This window comes from Bombina bombina, chromosome 7 (genome assembly GCF_027579735.1).
Source record: "Bombina bombina isolate aBomBom1 chromosome 7, aBomBom1.pri, whole genome shotgun sequence".
Taxonomy (NCBI): Eukaryota; Metazoa; Chordata; class Amphibia; order Anura; family Bombinatoridae; genus Bombina; species Bombina bombina.
The window spans coordinates 402293031-402311658 of NC_069505.1; the positions used below are offsets into that span (position 1 = coordinate 402293031).

General features: G+C 43.1%; 1 protein-coding gene across 1 annotated transcript in view; it reads left to right on the plus strand.

Annotated features, from left to right (window-relative positions):
- LOC128666521 (interferon-related developmental regulator 2) overlaps nt 1–18628 on the plus strand; it is a gene marked incomplete in the record, with an annotated part of 214898 nt that overhangs the window by 67599 nt on the left and 128671 nt on the right. Inside the window, 3 exon segments of the mRNA XM_053721174.1 lie at nt 9357–9441; nt 10123–10247; nt 10361–10518. Coding sequence (XP_053577149.1) covers nt 9357–9441; nt 10123–10247; nt 10361–10518 — 368 coding nt within the window.

An 18628-nucleotide genomic window follows, 5' to 3' on the forward strand; every position in this document is an offset into this window, starting at 1 on the left:
CGTCGGTGATCTTGATAGCTCCTGCGTGGCCACGCAGGACTTGGTACGCAGATCTGGTGAATATGTCATCGGCTCCTCCTTGGAAGCTACCTTTGAGACGAGACCTTCTTGTTCAGGGTCCGTTCGAACATCCGAATCTGGTTTCACTCCAGCTGACTGCTTGGAGATTGAACGCTTGATCTTATCGAAGCGAGGATTCTCAGATTCTGTTATCGATACTCTTGTTCAGGCCAGAAAGCCTGTAACTAGAAAGATTTACCACAAAATTTGGAAAAAATATATCTGTTGGTGTGAATCTAAAGGATTCCCTTGGGACAAGGTTAAGATTCCTAGGATTCTATCCTTCCTTCAAGAAGGATTGGAAAAAGGATTATCTGCAAGTTCCCTGAAGGGACAGATTTCTGCCTTGTCTGTGTTACTTCACAAAAAGCTGGCCGCTGTGCCAGATGTTCAAGCCTTTGTTCAGGCTCTGGTTAGAATTAAGCCTGTTTACAAACCTTTGACTCCTCCTTGGAGTCTCAATTTAGTTCTTTCAGTTCTTCAGGGGGTTCCGTTTGAACCCTTGCATTCCGTTGATATTAAGTTATTATCTTGGAAAGTTTTGTTTTTAGTTGCAATTTCTTCTGCTAGAAGAGTTTCAGAATTATCTGCTCTGCAGTGTTCTCCTCCTTATCTGGTGTTCCATGCAGATAAGGTGGTTTTACGTACTAAACCTGGTTTTCTTCCAAAAGTTGTTTCTAACAAAAACATTAACCAGGAGATTATCGTACCTTCTCTGTGTCCGAAACCAGTTTCAAAGAAGGAACGTTTGTTGCACAATTTGGATGTTGTTCGCGCTCTAAAATTCTATTTAGATGCTACAAAGGATTTTAGACAAACATCTTCCTTGTTTGTTGTTTATTCCGGTAAAAGGAGAGGTCAAAAAGCAACTTCTACCTCTCTCTCTTTTTGGATTAAAAGCATCATCAGATTGGCTTACGAGACTGCCGGACGGCAGCCTCCCGAAAGAATCACAGCTCATTCCACTAGGGCTGTGGCTTCCACATGGGCCTTCAAGAACGAGGCTTCTGTTGATCAGATATGTAGGGCAGCGACTTGGTCTTCACTGCACACTTTTACCAAATTTTACAAGTTTGATACTTTTGCTTCTTCTGAGGCTATTTTTGGGAGAAAGGTTTTGCAAGCCGTGGTGCCTTCCATTTAGGTGACCTGATTTGCTCCCTCCCTTCATCCGTGTCCTAAAGCTTTGGTATTGGTTCCCACAAGTAAGGATGACGCCGTGGACCGGACACACCTATGTTGGAGAAAACAGAATTTATGTTTACCTGATAAATTACTTTCTCCAACGGTGTGTCCGGTCCACGGCCCGCCCTGGTTTTTTTAATCAGGTCTGATAATTTATTTTCTTTAACTACAGTCACCACGGTACCATATGGTTTCTCCTATGCAAATATTCCTCCTTAACGTCGGTCGAATGACTGGGGTAGGCGGAGCCTAGGAGGGATCATGTGACCAGCTTTGCTGGGCTCTTTGCCATTTCCTGTTGGGGAAGAGAATATCCCACAAGTAAGGATGACGCCGTGGACCGGACACACCGTTGGAGAAAGTAATTTATCAGGTAAACATAAATTCTGTTTTACCTGATAAATTTCTTTCTCCAACGGTGTGTCCGGTCCACAGCCCGCCCTGGTTTTTAATCAGGTTTGAAAAATGTCTTTCTTTATACACTACAGTCACCACGGCACCCTATAGTTTCTCCTTTTTCTCCTAACCGTCGGTCGAATGACTGGGGGCGGAGCTAGAGGGGGGCTTATATAGACAGCTCTTGCTGGGTGCTCTCTTTGCCATTTCCTGTAGGGGAGGAGAATATCCCACAAGTAAGGATGAAGCCGTGGACCGGACACACCGTTGGAGAAAGAAATTTATCAGGTAAACGTAAATTCTGTTTCTGCAGTGATGGATCCCCCCAACACCACCATACAGCTCTCTAACCCTCCCCCTACCTATTTTCCACTATCTTGGGTAGGGCTGCAACAACTAATCGGTAAGATTGATCATAAAAATAGTTGTCAAAGAATCTCATTTTCAATTGGGTGGTCAGCGATTAGTTGGTTAATTGCACAGCACCAGCTGCTTCAATCCGATGAACTCCTGCACATGGTATTGTGCAAACATTTTTATTTATTATTATTTTTTTTCTATCCGATTAATCGGATGATTATTGTCCGATTAATCGGATAGAAAAAAAAAGATTAAAAAAATAAATTAAATTTTTTTTGCACAATCTTAGTTGCAGTAGATCATCAGATTAAAGCATCTGGTGCTGTGCAACTGACCAACTAATCGCTGACCACCTAAATGATACAAATAGTTATCAACAAATCTCATTATGATCAAACTCACCGATTAGTTGTTGCAGCCCTAATCTTGGGTACTGGCAGCTGTCTGCCAGTACCCAGTTTGCTCAAAAACAATGGCTTTTTTATAATAAAAACAAACAAAAAAAAACCTAATTTCTCTTACATGGTGTATCCAGTCCACTGATTCATCCTTACTTGTGGGATATTCTCATTCCCTACAGGAAGTGGCAAAGAGAGCACACAGCAGAGCTGTCCATATAGCTCCCCCTCAGGCTCCGCCCCCCCAGTCATTCTCTTTGCCGCTCTAACAAGTAGCATCTCCACGGGAGGGTAAAGTGAATGTGGTGTTAGATTTGTAGTTTTTATTTCTTCAATCAAGAGTTTGTTATTTTAAAATAGTGCCGGTTTGTACTATTTACTCTGTGGCAGAAAGTGATGAAGATTTCTGCTGAGAGGAAAATGATTTTAGCATGTTGTAACTAAAATCCATTGCTGTTCCCACACAGGACTGTTGAGTACCAGAAAACTTCAGTTGGGGGGAACAGTTTGCAGGCTTAACTGCTTTAAGGTATGTTTCAGTCATTTTCTCTAGTCAAGACTTAGTAATGCTAGAAGAGTGACAAGAATCCCCATGTGGGAAAGGTAAGCCATATTCTGAGACTTGGTATAGAAGGAAGACTCAAACACTGAAAGGGCTCAAACACTGGTGGACACTGTTCAGGGGCAATCGATTCTTTTTTTTTTTTTTTTTACAAAAATCTGATATTTATACAAGTTTATATTACATTTGAAACACTTTTTTGGGGTTTATTCCGCATGGCATCTATTTAGACACCTATTTTGGCTTGGGAAGGCCCCACATCTCCAGAGTGAAGAGGGAGGGGGCCTGAAATTTGCGCCTCAGTTGCGCAGTTGATTTTACAGACGGCTTCATGCATCTCCATGTGAAGAGTCCAGAGATTATCTGAGGACTTCAGAGAGGCTTATTTTCGATGAAAACTAATCCCCAAGGAAGGTAGGGCCACAGCAGAGGCTGTGGCATGGTGCTGTAGTTTGCTAACCGGTTGCCAGCTTTAATTTGCTCCAGTTTGGGCAGTAAGGGGTTAATTGACTTGAAATTTACTGTGCAATCATTTCAAGGCATTAGGATCATATGGTGAAAATTTCATAAAGATTGGATGATTTTTGGAGATTTAGTAAAAAAGTGTGCGCTTTTTATTATTTAAAGGCACAGTACCGTTTTTTTCAAAAATTGTATTTTACTGTATTTGAGTGCTGTCTAAGTCTGTTTAACATGTCTGAGCCTACAGATAGACCTTGTTCTATGTGTTTAATAGCCATGGCGGTACCCCCTTTACATTTGTGTTTAAAGTGTGCTAAGGTATCTAAACATTTTAAAGACCATGCAGTGACACTTAAAAATGTAGCCCAAGATGATTCTTTAACGGAAGGTAACGAGGATAGTCCTCCTTCCTCTCCCCATGTGTCGACACCAGTTACGCCCGCGCAAGCGATACCTAGTACCTCTAGCGCATTGGCCCCTATTACCTTACAACAATTAGCAGCAGTCATGGATAATTCCCTTGCAGCATTTTTATCCAAACTGCCAGTTTTTCCTAAAAAGCGTGATAGCTCAGTTTTGAGAACAGAGGATGAGCAATCAGAAGCTTTGGAGGATTTATCTGTTGTACCCTCACAACACTCTGAAGTGTCGGTGAGGGATGTGCTGTCCGAGGGAGAAATTTCTGACACTGGAAAGGTTTCTCAGCGGGCGGAATCAGATTCCTTAGCGTTTAAATTTAAGCTGGAACACCTCCGCGTGCTGCTTAAGGAGGTATTAGCTACGCTGGATGATTGTGACCCCATGGTGGTCCCTGAGAAATTGTGTAAAATGGACAAATATCTAGAAGTCCCTGTATACACTGATGCGTTTCCGATCCCGAAGAGGGTGGCGGATATTGTGGATAGGGAGTGGGAGAGACCGGGTGTACCCTTTGTTCCCCCCCCTATCTTTAAGAAAATGTTACCCATTACTGATCCCAGGCGGGACGCATGGCAGACGGTCCCTAAGGTAGAGGGGGCAGTTTCAACCCTAGCTAAGCGCACAACCATACCAATTGAAGACAGTTGTGCGTTCAAAGATCCTATGGATAAAAAATTAGAAGGTTTACTAAAGAAAATATTTGTTCAACAAGGTTTCCTTCTCCAACCTATTGCCTGCATTATTCCTGTAACTACTGCAGCGGCTTTCTGGTTTGAGGCGCTGGAGGAGTCGCTCCAGACGGAGACCTCATATGACGAAATTATGGATAGAATTAAGGCGTTAAAGCTGGATAATTCTTTTATCACAGATGCCGCTTTTTAACTAGCTAAGTTAGCGGCGAAAAATTATGGTTTTGCCATTATGGCGCGCAGAGCGCTTTGGCTTAAATCATGGTCGGCCGATGTGTCGTCTAAGACAAAGTTACTGAATATTCCTTTCAAGGGAAAGACCCTTTTCGGGCCCGAATTGAAATAGATTATTTCGGATATCACTGGGGGAAAGAGCCATGCCCTCCCGCAAGATAGGCCTTTTAAGGCTAAAAACAAGGCTAATTTTCGTTCCTTTCGCAACTTCAGGAGCGGTCCTGCTTCAACTTATGCGACCGCAAAGCAAGAGGGTAACTCTTCACAGCCCAAGGCAACCTGGAAACCTTTGCAGGGCTGTAACAAGGGTAAACAGGTCAAGAAGCCTGCAGCAGCTACTAAGACAGCATGAAGGGGTAGCCCCTGATCCGGGACCGGATCTGGTAGGGGCAGACTTTCTCTCTTTGCTCAGGCTTGGGCAAGAGATGTTCCAGATCCCTGGGCATTAGAAATTGTTGCTCAGGGGTATCTTCTAGAATTCAAGGACTCTCCTCCAAGGGGAAGGTTCCACATTTCTCGTTTGTCTTCAGACCAGACAAAGAAACAGGCCTTCTTACGCTGTGTAGAAGATCTTATAAAGATGGGAGTGATACACCCAGTTCCAATTGCAGAACAAGGACTGGGTTTTTACTCAAACCTGTTCTTAGTTCCCAAAAAGGAAGGAACTTTCAGGCCAATCCTGGATCTAAAAGTTCTAAACAAAGTCCTCAGAGTTCCATCATTCAAAATGGAAACCATTCGGACAATCTTACCGATGATCCAGGAAGGTCAATATATGACTACCGTGGATCTAAAGGATGCGTACCTACATATTCCTATCCACAAAGAAAAAAGTTCTCTGTCCCCGCTCACAAGGGTTCCCTTCCTGGGAACACTAATAGACTCGGTAGAAATGAAAATATTTCTGACAGAGGTCAGGAAGTCAAAGCTTTTGAATACTTGCCGAGTTCTTCATTCCATTCCTCGGCCTTCTGTGGCTCAGTGCATGGAGGTAATCGGATTAATGGTTGCGGCAATGGACGTTGTCCCTTTTGCCCGAATTCATCTCAGACCAGATCATTGTCACGACCGATGCCAGTCTGTTAGGCTGGGGTGCGGTCTGGGACTCCCTGAAAGCTCAGGGCCTATGGTCTCGGGAAGAATCTCTTCTCCCGATAAACATTTTGGAACTGAGAGAGATATTCAATACGCTCCAGGCATGGCCTCAACTAGCGGAGGCCAAATTCATCAGATTCCAGTCGGACAACATCACGACTGTAGCGTACATCAATCATCAGGGGGGAACAAAGAGTTCCCTAGCGATGAAGGAAGTAACCAAGATCATCAAATGGGCGGAGGATCACTCCTGCCACCTATCTGCCATTCACATCCCAGGAGTAGACAACTGGGAGGCGGATTTTCTGAGTCGTCTGACTTTTCATCCGGGGGAATGGGAACTCCACCCGGAGGTTTTTGCTCAGCTGACCCAGCTATGGGGCATTCCAGAATTGGATCTGATGGCGTCCCGTCAGAACACCAAACTTCCCCTTTACGGGTCCAGGGACCCTAAGGCGGCATTGATAGATGCTCTAGTAGCGCCTTGGTCCTTCAGTCTAGCTTATGTCTTTCCACCGTTTCCCCTTCTCCCTCGGCTAGTAGCCAGAATCAAACAGGAGAAGGCTTCGGTAATTCTGATAGCGCCTGCGTGGCCACGCAGGACTTGGTATGCATACCTAGTGGACATGTCATCGGTTCCACCATGGAGACTGCCATCGAGGCAGGATCTTCTAATACAGGGTCCATTCAAGCATCCAAATCTAGTTTCTCTGCAACTGACTGCTTGGAGATTGAACGCTTAATTCTAGCTAAGCGTGGGTTCTCTGAATCAGTTATAGATACTCTGATCCAGGCCAGAAAGCCTGTCACCAGGAAAATTTACCATAAGATATGGCGGAAATATCTTTGTTGGTGTGAATCCAAGGGTTACTCGTGGAGTAAGATTAGGATTCCAAGAATATTGTCTTTTCTCCAAGAAGGATTGGAGAAAGGATTGTCAGCTAGTTCCTTAAAGGGACAGATATCTGCTCTGTCCTGTTACGCAAGTGTCTGGCAGCAGTACCAGACGTTCAGGCGTTTGCACAGGCTCTAGTGAGAATCAAGTCTGTCTATAAACCTGTGGCTCCTCCATGGAGTCTAAATTTAGTTCTTTCAGTTCTTCAAGGGGTTCAGTTTGAACTTTTACATTCCATAGATATTAAGTTATTATCTTGGAAAGTTTTGTTTTTGGTAGCTATTTCTTCTGCTCGAAGAGTTTCAGAATTGTCTGCTTTGCAGTGTTATTCACCCTATCTGGTGTTCCATGCAGATAAGGTTGTTTTGCGTACCAAACCTGGTTTCCTTCCAAAAGTGGTTTCTAATAAGAATATTAACCAGGAAATCATTGTTCCTTCTATGTGCCCTAATCCAGTTTCTAAGAAGGAGCGACTGTTACATAATCTTGATGTGGTTCGTGCTTTAAAATTCTATTTACAAGCAACTAAAGATCTCAGACAAACATCATCCTTGTTTGTTGTCTATTCTGGTAAGAGGAGAGGTCAAAAAGTGACTGCTACCTCTCTTTCCTTCTGGCTGAAAAGCATTATCCGATTGGCTTATGAGACTGCTGGACAGCAGCCTCCTGAACGAATTACCGCTCATTCTACCAGAGCTGTGGCTTCCACATGGGCTTTCAAGAATGAGGCTTCTGTTGAACAGATTTGTAAGGCAGCGACTTGGTCTTCACTGCATACTTTTGCCAAATTTTACAAATTCGATACTTTTGCTTCTTCGGAGGCTATTTTTGGGAGAAAGGTTTTGCAAGCAGTGTGGTGCCTTCCGTTTAGGTTACCTGACTTGTTCCCTCCCTTCATCCGTGTCCTAAAGCTTTGGTATTGGTATCCCACAAGTAAGGATGAATCCGTGGACTGGATACACCATGTAAGAGAAAACAGAATTTATGCTTACCTGATAAATTACTTTCTCTTACGGTGTATCCAGTCCACAGCCCGCCCTGGCAATTAAGTCAGGTTCAAATTTATTTTTGTTAAACTACAGTCACCACTGCACCCTATGGTTTCTCCTTTTTCTCCTAACCGTCGGTCGAATGACTGGGGGGGCGGAGCCTGAGGGGGAGCTATATGGACAGCTCTGCTGTGTGCTCTCTTTGCCACTTCCTGTAGGGAATGAGAATATCCCACAAGTAAGGATGAATCCGTGGACTGGATACACCGTAAGAGAAAGTAATTTATCAGGTAAGCATAAATTCTGTTTTTCTGTAGTGTAGCTGCCCCCACTCAATACCCTACCCCCTCACCCTCCCCAATCCATTTACAAACATTTATTTTCCTCTCTTTCACTCTACCTCCCTCTCCCTCAACCAACTTAATGTAGCGTGTGCTGCCCGCTCTCCTGCTGACTTGCGTGCACTGCAGGGACAGTATCCGGAAGTCCCTCCAATGGACCACCCACCCACCAACGATCGGCACCTGCAGAGAGGGCTACAGAGTGGCTCTCTCTGCATCGGAGGCATCACTGCAATACCCTGAAAGTGCCTGGAAGCGATCATGTTCGCTTCCATCGCTTGAAACCCCAGAGGGCGTGCCAGGCACGTCCTTTGTCATTAACTGACACTTTTTGTAGGACGTGCCTGGCAGGTCCTTGGTTATCCAAGGTAATCCTGAAAATCTGGCCTGTTAGGGAGGCTTGAGAACAGGTTTGAAAACCAGAGCTCTATCTGAAAGATGAAAGAAAATTGGTGTCAAATTGCTGGTCAGAAGCTACATAGACAGCAATAGCAAGTGTGTGTGTTAAACTTATGGTTGCTGTCTTACATTGTTTTAAACTACTTTCCAATTTACTTACATTAACAAACTTTTTGAATCACCAGCTCCTACTGAGCATGTGCAAGAATTTACAGAATATACATATATGCATTTGTGATTGGCTGATGACTCACATGATTCAGGAGAAGTGGAAATAAACATAACTGAAATTTGTCAGAAAAAAATCTGCTACTCGTTCAGACTAAGTGCTATTGCATTGCCTTTTTATCATTAATTTGTTGATTATGCAAATCCACTGTATTTACTGGTTCTTTAAAGGCACACTCAGGTTAAATTAAATTAAATGTTCATGATTCAGATACAGCATGTAATTTTAAACAACTTTCCAATTTACTTCCATTAAAAAAAATGTGCACAGTCTTTTATATTTACAATTTCAGATCCTACTGAGCATGTGCAAGAATTCACCGACTATACGTATATGCATTTGTGATTGGCTGATTCCTATCACATGGTACAAGGGGAGTGGAAATATACATAACTTTAAAATTTGTTATAAAAAAATCTACTACTCATTTGAAGTTCAGACTAAGTGCTATTGCATTGTCTTGTTATCTTGCATTTGTTGATTATGCAAATCTAATGTGTTGACTGGTCCTGTTTTAATATTACTTGACCTTTTTAGGTACAAGTTTAAAAATGGTTTATATAATATATAACTAAAAAATAACCAGACACTTTATGGAGTGCAACTCACTCTTTGCCTGTCTTTCTCCGTCTCCCCCTGCAGGCAGTGATGTGCCAGATTTACAGGCTTTGCAAGATCAGCGAGAGGACAAGCTAAAGGAGGATATTGACAACCTGATGGACAAGAGGTGAGTAAGAATGAAATTCATACAAGCTTCAGGTGTAGCAGAACTGGAGTTTGTGGGACGAGTATGGTGTGATTGGTGTATGAGACAAAGTGCTGTGTATATGTGTCAGGTTTAGAGAATTATTTGTCCAGGTCACCCAACTTTTTACTGACTGTATATACTAATTGTCTCGCAGCTCTGTGACTTTAAAGGGACATAAAACAAGTTGGGATAGTGATAAAATATAATAAGTACTTTAATTACTTTACCTGCAAATGTATACTGCAGTGCCTCACCATTAACCCTTTATTTTTAGTTTCTGAATTGTAAAGCTCTAACCCCCCCCCCCCCCCCCACACACACACACACACACACATTTCCTTCAATGGCTCTATCTATATCTATTGATACTTTGGTAGAATGCAAAAATGCATAGGGGTTATCTGCTGAAGCATGCCTAGAAGCTGTGAACTCAGTTGAAATACAATGCCTGTGTCTAAACCCTGATAAGAGAGATGGAGTTGGCTTTTGGCAGCTTAGCTATGTAATTAATTTTACTTATTTTTGAAAATTATTTTAAATACTTGTCAGCAATTTTTAAACATTTTTTTTATGCCAACTAATCTTTTCTTTGAATGCATCATTCTACCTAGCATTTATGTAGTGTTTAATGTCCCTTTAACTCTTTTTCTGCCATGTTAGTGTGAAGACTAGGCAATCTGCTCTCAGTAGCCTTCGCCTTGCTCTGTCATCGCAGGTCCTTGGTGATTTCCTGACAGAGAGACGAGTGACTCTCACTGATGCCTTGGAGCGCTGCTTGAAGAAAGGTGAGTTGTTTTACTTTACACCACCTATCTGTGTGATGTGTAACAACTTATGTGGGTAGTAAATGACTGGGTGCAGTGTTGTGATTGTTAGCACCACTATTCTTCTGTCGCAGGTAAGGAGGAGGAGCAGTCTCTTGCAGCCACAGTGCTTTCTCTGCTCTGTATACAGCTCGGCTCTGGCCCAGAAGGGGAGGACGTTTTCCGCTGTCTAAAGCCCATCCTAACTTGCATCCTTACTGACTCCAGTGCTGGACTGTGCGCTCGGCAGAGTGTGAGTATCTTAACTTGATTTACTCGCTTTCTTGTGCACACTGCTATTTACCTCACTTAAAGGGACACAACACCCTTTGTAATTTCTGTTTTAAAAGAATTGCAGACAAGTCTACTGAAAGCTACTTTCAAGAGGGGGGGGACTAAAACGGGTCCGAAAGGCTATGTTTGCATCCTCATAGGATATAGAGAGCTCAAACCCGCTGCCTTGCGTACTGTCTAGGATCCAAGACTGCTTGCAGGATCAAGGGAGTGCGCGCTGTATGGCCTATGGATACCTACCTGTTGGTTCACAAGTTTAAAGAAAAAAAAGTTAGCACTGGCTTGGTACAGACATAGCCTTTAGGAGCCATTTCAGCCCACCTGTAGATAAGATTTCCGTAGACTTGTCTGCAATGCTTTAAAACCATTATGGCAAAACGTAGGGTTCAGTGTCACTTTAAAGTCATAAAGAAGGTGCTGTTGAGACGCAAGGTGGTTTCCCATCTGTCCTGTTTTGTATTACTCTCTGTGCCACTTGACCCTCTCTCTCTATTAACCATCTGCCTATTTCCTACAGTGTGCCACATCGCTTGGAGTGTGCTGCTACATAGCTGCAGCTGATGTTGAGGTAACTCTCAGGTGTCTATTCTACATAGTAATGTATATTAGTGCAGTATACTGACAAGTTCAACACTATACATCGGACAGTATCATATCCTATTATATAAGCATTTGTTTCTTTTTTATTAAATAAAATTGGTTAAGTGGATGTAATATTGATTCAAATTGGCAAAATGCAAGAACTGCTTGATTGGAATATTAGCTAATGTTTCTTATTCCTGCGTTGAAAAGAGGGTATGGGGGGGGGGGGAGTGAATCACAGTTTTGTACAACAGATGTGCCTGTGCTGAGGAATATATTTCTCTTGTAAGGTGTATCCAGTCCACTGGTTCATCCATTACTTGTGGGATATTCTCCTTCCCAACAGGAAGTTGCAAGAGGACACCCACAGCAGAGCTGTCTATATAGCTCCTCCCCTAACTGTCACCCCCAGTCATTCTCTTGCAACTCTCGACAAGAAAGGAAGTATCAAGAGATATGTGGTGACTTAGTGTAGTTTTACCTTCAGTCAAAAGTTTATTTTTAAACGGTACCGGCGTTGTACTGTTTTACTCTCAGGCAGAAATTAGAAGAAGAATTCTACCTGGAGGTTTGATGATCTTAGCGGTTTGTAACTAAGGTCCATTGCTGTTCTCACACATAACTGAAGAATATGGGAAAACTTCAGTTGGGGGAACGGTCTGCAGATTACCTGCTTTGAGGTATGTTCAGTATTTTTATTTCTAGAGAGATGAATAAGTTCTAGAAAATGCTGACAGAGCCTTGTGTATTTGAGGTAAGCCTGATGCTGTCATTTAACAGCGACTGGGATCATGCTTACAAAACAGGTCAATACTCATGTTAATATTCATATTACTTAGTGACAAAACGTTTACATGATTTCATAAATAGGACGTTTTTCTTCTGTTATGTGTGATCAGTCCACGGGTCATCATTACTTCTGGATATAACTCCTCCCCAACAGGAAATGCAAGAGGATTCACCCAGCAGAGCTGCATATAGCTCCTCCCCTCTACGTCAGTCCCAGTCATTCTCTTGCACCCAACGACTAGATAGGATGTGTGAGAGGACTATGGTGATTATACTTAGTTTTTATGACTTCAATCAAAAGTTTGTTATTTTAAAATAGCACCGGAGCGTGTTATTACTTCTCTGGCAGAGTTTGAGGAAGAATCTGACAGAGATTTTTTACTATGATTTTAACCGGAGTCGTTAAGATCATATTGCTGTTCTCGACCATCTGAGGGAGGTAAAGGCTTCAGATCAGGGGACAGCGGGCAGATGAATCTGCATTGAGGTATGTGGCAGTTTTTATTTTCTGAATGGAATTGATGAGAAAAGCCTGCCATACCGTTAAAATGACATGTATGTATACACTTCAGTATTCTGGGGATGGTATTTCACCGGAACTACTGTGTTAAAGGTCACTAATCCTTTTAATAACTATTCTCATGTTAAACGTTTTTGCTGGAATGTAGAATCGTTTACATTGCTGAGGTACTGTGTGAATAAATATTTGGGCATTATTTTCCACTTGGCAGTTTTTTGCTTTAATTGTGACAGTTTCGTTTCTCTTCACTGCTGTGTGGGAGAGGGAGGGGCCGTTTTTGGCGCTCTTTGCTACGCATCAAAAAATTCCAGTCAGCTACTTTTATATTTCCTACATGATCCGGTTCATCTCTGACAGATCTCAGGGGTCTTCAAACTTCTTTGAAGGGAGGTAAATTCTCTCAGCAGAGCTGTGAGAATTCTTATAGTGACTGTGAATAAAAAACGTTGTTTTGTTTTCTTATGTACAAATTTAATTAGTGTTGTTTTTTACTAATGGGAACAAACCTTTGCTAAAAGTTGTGTTGTTTTAAAGTTTGATGCTATAACTGTTTTTCAGTTCATTATTTCAACTGTCATTTAATCGTTAGTACCTCTTTGAGGCACAGTGCGTTTTTTTTGCTAAAAAAGATTATAACCAAGTTGTAAGTTTTTTTGCTAGTGTGTTAAACATGTCTGACTCAGAGGAAGATATCTGTGTCATTTGTTCCAATGCCAAGGTGGAGCCCAATAGAAATTTATGTACTAACTGTATTGATGCTACTTTAAATAAAAGTCAATCTGTACAATGTGAACAAATTTCACCAAACAGCGAGGGGAGAGTTATGCCGACTAACTCGCCTCACGCGACAGTACCTGCATCTCCCGCCCGGGAGGTGCGTGATATTTTGGCGCCTAGTACATCTGGGCGGCCATTACAGATAACATTACAAGATATGGCTACTGTTATGACTGAAGTTTTGTCTAAATTACCAGAACTAAGAGGCAAGCGTGATCACTCTGGGGTGAGAACAGAGTGCGCTGACAATGCTAGGGCCATGTCTGATACTGCGTCACAGCTCGCAGAGCATGAGGACGGAGAGCTTCATTCTGTGGGTGACGGTTCTGATCCAAACAGATTGGACTCAGATATTTCAAATTTTAAATTTAAATTGGAGAACCTCCGTGTACTACTAGGGGAGGTCTTAGCAGCTCTCAACGATTGTAACACCGTTGCAATACCAGAGAAACTGTGTAGGTTGGATAAATACTTTGCGGTACCGGCGAGTACTGACGTTTTTCCTATACCTAAGAGACTAACTGAAATTGTTACTAAGGAGTGGGATAGACCCGGTGTGCCGTTCTCACCCCCTCCAATATTTAGAAAGATGTTTCCAATAGACGCCACCACTCGGGACTTATGGCAAACGGTCCCCAAGGTGGAGGGAGCAGTTTCTACTTTAGCTAAGCGTACCACTATCCCGGTGGAGGATAGCTGTGCTTTCTCAGATCCAATGGATAAAAAGGGTTACCTTAAGAAAATGTTTGTTCAACAAGGTTTTATATTACAACCCCTTGCATGTATCGCGCCGATTACGGCTGCGGCAGCATTTTGGATTGAGTCGCTTGAAGAGAACCTTAGTTCCTCTACGCTAGACGACATTACGGACAGGCTTAGAGTCCTTAAACTAGCTAATTCTTTCATTTCGGAGGCCGTAGTACATTTAACCAAACTTACGGCTAAGAACTCAGGATTCGCCATACAGGCACGCAGGGCACTGTGGCTAAAATCCTGGTCAGCTGATGTTACTTCTAAGTCCAAATTACTTAATATACCTTTCAAGGGGCAGTCCTTATTCGGGCCCGGTTTGAAAGAAATTATCGCTGACATTACGGGAGGTAAGGGCCACGCCCTACCTCAAGACAAGGCCAAAGCTAAGGCTAGACAGTCTAATTTTCGTCCCTTTCGGAATTTCAAAACAGGAGCAGCATCAACCTCCACTGCACCAAAACAGGAAGGAGCTGTTGCTCGTTACAGGCAAGGCTGGAAGCCTAACCAGTCCTGGAACAAAAGCAAGCAGGCCAGGAAACCTGCTGCTGCCCCAAAGACAGCATGAACCGAGAGCCCCCGATCCGGGACCGGATCTAGTAGGGGGCAGACTCTCTCTCTTCGCCTGGGCAAGAGATGTTCAGGATCCCTGGGCACTAGAGATCATATCTCAGGGATACCTTCTAGACTTCAAATTATCTCCCCCAAGAGGGAGATTTCATCTGTCAAGGTTGTCAACAAACCAGATAAAGAAAGAAGCGTTTCTACGCTGCGTACAAGATCTGTTAACAATGGGAGTGATCCATCCGGTTCCGTGGTCGGAACAAGGACAAGGGTTCTACTCAAACCTGTTTGTGGTTCCCAAAAAAGAGGGAACTTTCAGGCCAATCTTAGATTTAAAGACTCTAAACAAATTCCTAAGAGTTCCATCGTTCAAAATGGAAACTATTCGGACAATCTTACCCATGATCCAAGAGGGTCAGTACATGACCACAGTGGATTTAAAGGATGCTTACCTTCACATACCGATCCACAAAGATCATCACCGGTATCTAAGGTTTGCCTTCTTAGACAGGCACTACCAGTTTGTAGCTCTTCCATTCGGATTGGCTACGGCTCCAAGAATCTTCACAAAGGTTCTGGGTGCCCTTCTAGCGGTACTAAGACCGCGAGGGATTTCGGTAGCTCCGTACCTAGACGACATTCTAATACAAGCTTCAAGCTTTCAAACTGCCAAGTCTCATACAGAGTTAGTTCTGGCATTTCTAAGGTCGCATGGATGGAAAGTGAACGAAAAGAAGAGTTCTCTCTTTCCTCTCACAAGAGTTCCATTCTTGGGGACTCTTATAGATTCTGTAGAAATGAAGATTTACCTGACAGAAGACAGGTTAACAAAACTTCAAAATGCATGCCGCGTCCTTCATTCCATTCAACACCCGTCAGTAGCTCAATGCATGGAGGTGATCGGCTTAATGGTAGCGGCAATGGACATAGTACCTTTTGCACGCCTACACCTCAGACCGCTGCAATTATGCATGCTAAGTCAGTGGAATGGGGATTACTCAGATTTGTCCCCTACTCTGAATCTGAATCAAGAGACCAGAAATTCTCTTCTATGGTGGCTTCATCGGCCACACCTGTCCAGGGGGATGCCATTCAGCAGGCCAGACTGGACAATTGTAACAACAGACGCCAGCCTACTAGGTTGGGGCGCTGTCTGGAATTCTCTGAAGGCTCAGGGACTATGGAATCAGGAGGAGAGTCTCCTTCCAATAAACATTCTGGAATTGAGAGCAGTTCTCAATGCCCTTCTGGCTTGGCCCCAGTTAATAACTCGGGGGTTCATCAGGTTTCAGTCGGACAACATCACGACTGTAGCTTACATCAACCATCAGGGAGGGACAAGAAGCTCCCTAGCAATGATGGAAGTATCAAAGATAATTCGCTGGGCAGAGTCTCACTCTTGCCACCTGTCAGCAATCCACATCCCGGGAGTGGAGAACTGGGAGGCGGATTTCTTGAGTCGCCAGACTCTTCATCCGGGGGAGTGGGAACTTCATCCGGAGGTCTTTGCCCAAATACTTCGACGTTGGGGCAAACCAGAGATAGATCTCATGGCGTCTCGCCAGAACGCCAAACTTCCTCGCTACGGGTCCAGATCCAGGGATCCGGGAGCAGTTCTGATAGATGCTTTGACAGCACCTTGGAACTTCAGGATGGCTTATGTGTTTCCACCCTTCCCGCTGCTTCCTCGATTGATTGCCAAAATCAAACAGGAGAGAGCATCAGTAATTCTAATAGCACCTGCTTGGCCACGCAGGACTTGGTATGCAGATCTAGTGGACATGTCATCCTGTCCGCCTTGGTCTCTACCTCTAAGACAGGACCTTCTGATACAGGGTCCATTCAAACATCAAAATCTAACTTCTCTGAAGCTGACTGCTTGGAAATTGAACGCTTGATTTTATCAAAACGTGGTTTTTCTGAGTCGGTTATTGATACCCTGATTCAGGCTAGGAAGCCTGTTACCAGAAGGATTTACCATAAAATATGGCGGAAATACCTATACTGGTGCGAATCCAAAGGTTACTCCTGGAGTAAGGTTAGGATCGCTAGGATATTGTCTTTTCTACAAGAAGGTTTAGAAAAGGGTTTATCAGCTAGTTCATTAAAGGGACAGATTTCAGCTCTGTCCATCTTGTTACACAGACGTCTGTCAGAAAATCCAGACGTCCAGTCCTTTTGTCAGGCTTTAGCTAGGATCAAGCCTGTGTTTAAAGCTGTTGCTCCACCATGGAGTTTAAACTTAGTTCTTAACGTTTTACAGGGTCTCCCGTTTGAACCCCTTCATTCCATTGATATAAAGATGTTATCTTGGAAAGTTCTGTTTTTAATGGCTATTTCCTCGGCTCGAAGAGTCTCTGAGTTATCAGCCTTACATTGTGATTCCCCTTATCTGATTTTTCACTCAGACAAGGTAGTTCTGCGTACTAAACCTGGGTTCTTACCTAAGGTAGTCACTAACAGGAACATCAATCAAGAGATTGTTGTCCCATCCTTGTGTCCAAATCCTTCTTCAAAGAAGGAACGTCTTTTACACAATCTGGATGTAGTTCGTGCCCTCAAGTTCTACTTGCAGGCAACTAAAGATTTTCGCCAAACTTCTTCCTTGTTTGTCGTTTACTCTGGACAGAGGAGAGGTCAAAAAGCTTCTGCTACCTCTCTCTCTTTTTGGCTTCGTAGCATAATACGTTTAGCCTATGAGACTGCTGGACAGCAGCCTCCTGAAAGAATTACAGCTCACTCCACTAGAGCTGTGGCTTCCACTTGGGCCTTTAAGAATGAGGCCTCTGTTGAACAGATTTGCAAGGCTGCAACTTGGTCTTCGCTTCATACTTTTTCCAAATTTTACAAATTTGACACTTTTGCTTCTTCGGAGGCTATTTTTGGGAGAAAGGTTCTTCAGGCAGTGGTTCCTTCTGTATAATGAGCCTGCCTATCCCTCCCGTCATCCGTGTACTTTTGCTTTGGTATTGGTATCCCAGAAGTAATGATGACCCGTGGACTGATCACACATAACAGAAGAAAACATAATTTATGCTTACCTGATAAATTCCTTTCTTCTGTTGTGTGATCAGTCCACGGCCCGCCCTGTTTTAAGGCAGGTAAATATCTTTTAAATTATACTCCAGTCACCACTTCACCCTTGGTTACTCCTTTCTCGTTGATTCTTGGTCGAATGACTGGGACTGACGTAGAGGGGAGGAGCTATATGCAGCTCTGCTGGGTGAATCCTCTTGCATTTCCTGTTGGGGAGGAGTTATATCCAGAAGTAATGATGACCCGTGGACTGATCACACAACAGAAGAAAGGAATTTATCAGGTAAGCATAAATTATGTTTTTAGCACTCTAACTACGCAGTTTTAATTCAGACTGAGACATCCAGCTTCCCTAGAGGTTTCCTCTGGCATCTGAGGACCATTTCAAAGGGGTTATTTCTGCACAAAATTGTTTTTAAGGGCAGGTAGGAGCCTCAGCAGAGCTGTGGCAAGGTGCTCAATTGACTTTTAACGTTTTTTAACGTTTTTCAATCCGGTTTGGGTTTAAGGTGTTAATAATCCATTTGCAAGTGGGTGCAATGTTGCTTTAGTCCCTTACACACACTGTAAAAATTTCAAAGACTTGACTGTATTTTTACACTGTTTTGCAGTTTAAGTGCTAGTTTTTTTCTCTTAAAGGCACAGTAAAGTTTTTGTTTAATTGCTGTTTCACCTTTATTAAAGTGTTTTCCAAGCTTGCTTGTCTCCTTACTAGTCTGTTAAACATGTCTGACATAGAGGAAACTCCTTGTTCAATATATTTTGAAGCCATGGTGGAACCCCCTCTTAGAATGTGTACCAAATGTACTGATATTTCTATAAACTATAAAGACCATATTATGGCGCTTAAAGATTTATCTCCAGGGGATTCTCTGACTGAAAAGAGGGAGATTATGCCATCTAGCTCTCCCCATGTGTCAGATCCTATAACTCCCGCTCAAGTGACGCCAAGTACATCTATCACGTCTAATTCTTTTACCTTACAGGACATGGCGGCAGTTATGAATGCTACCCTCTCAGAGGTATTCTCCAAACTGCCAGGGCTACAAGT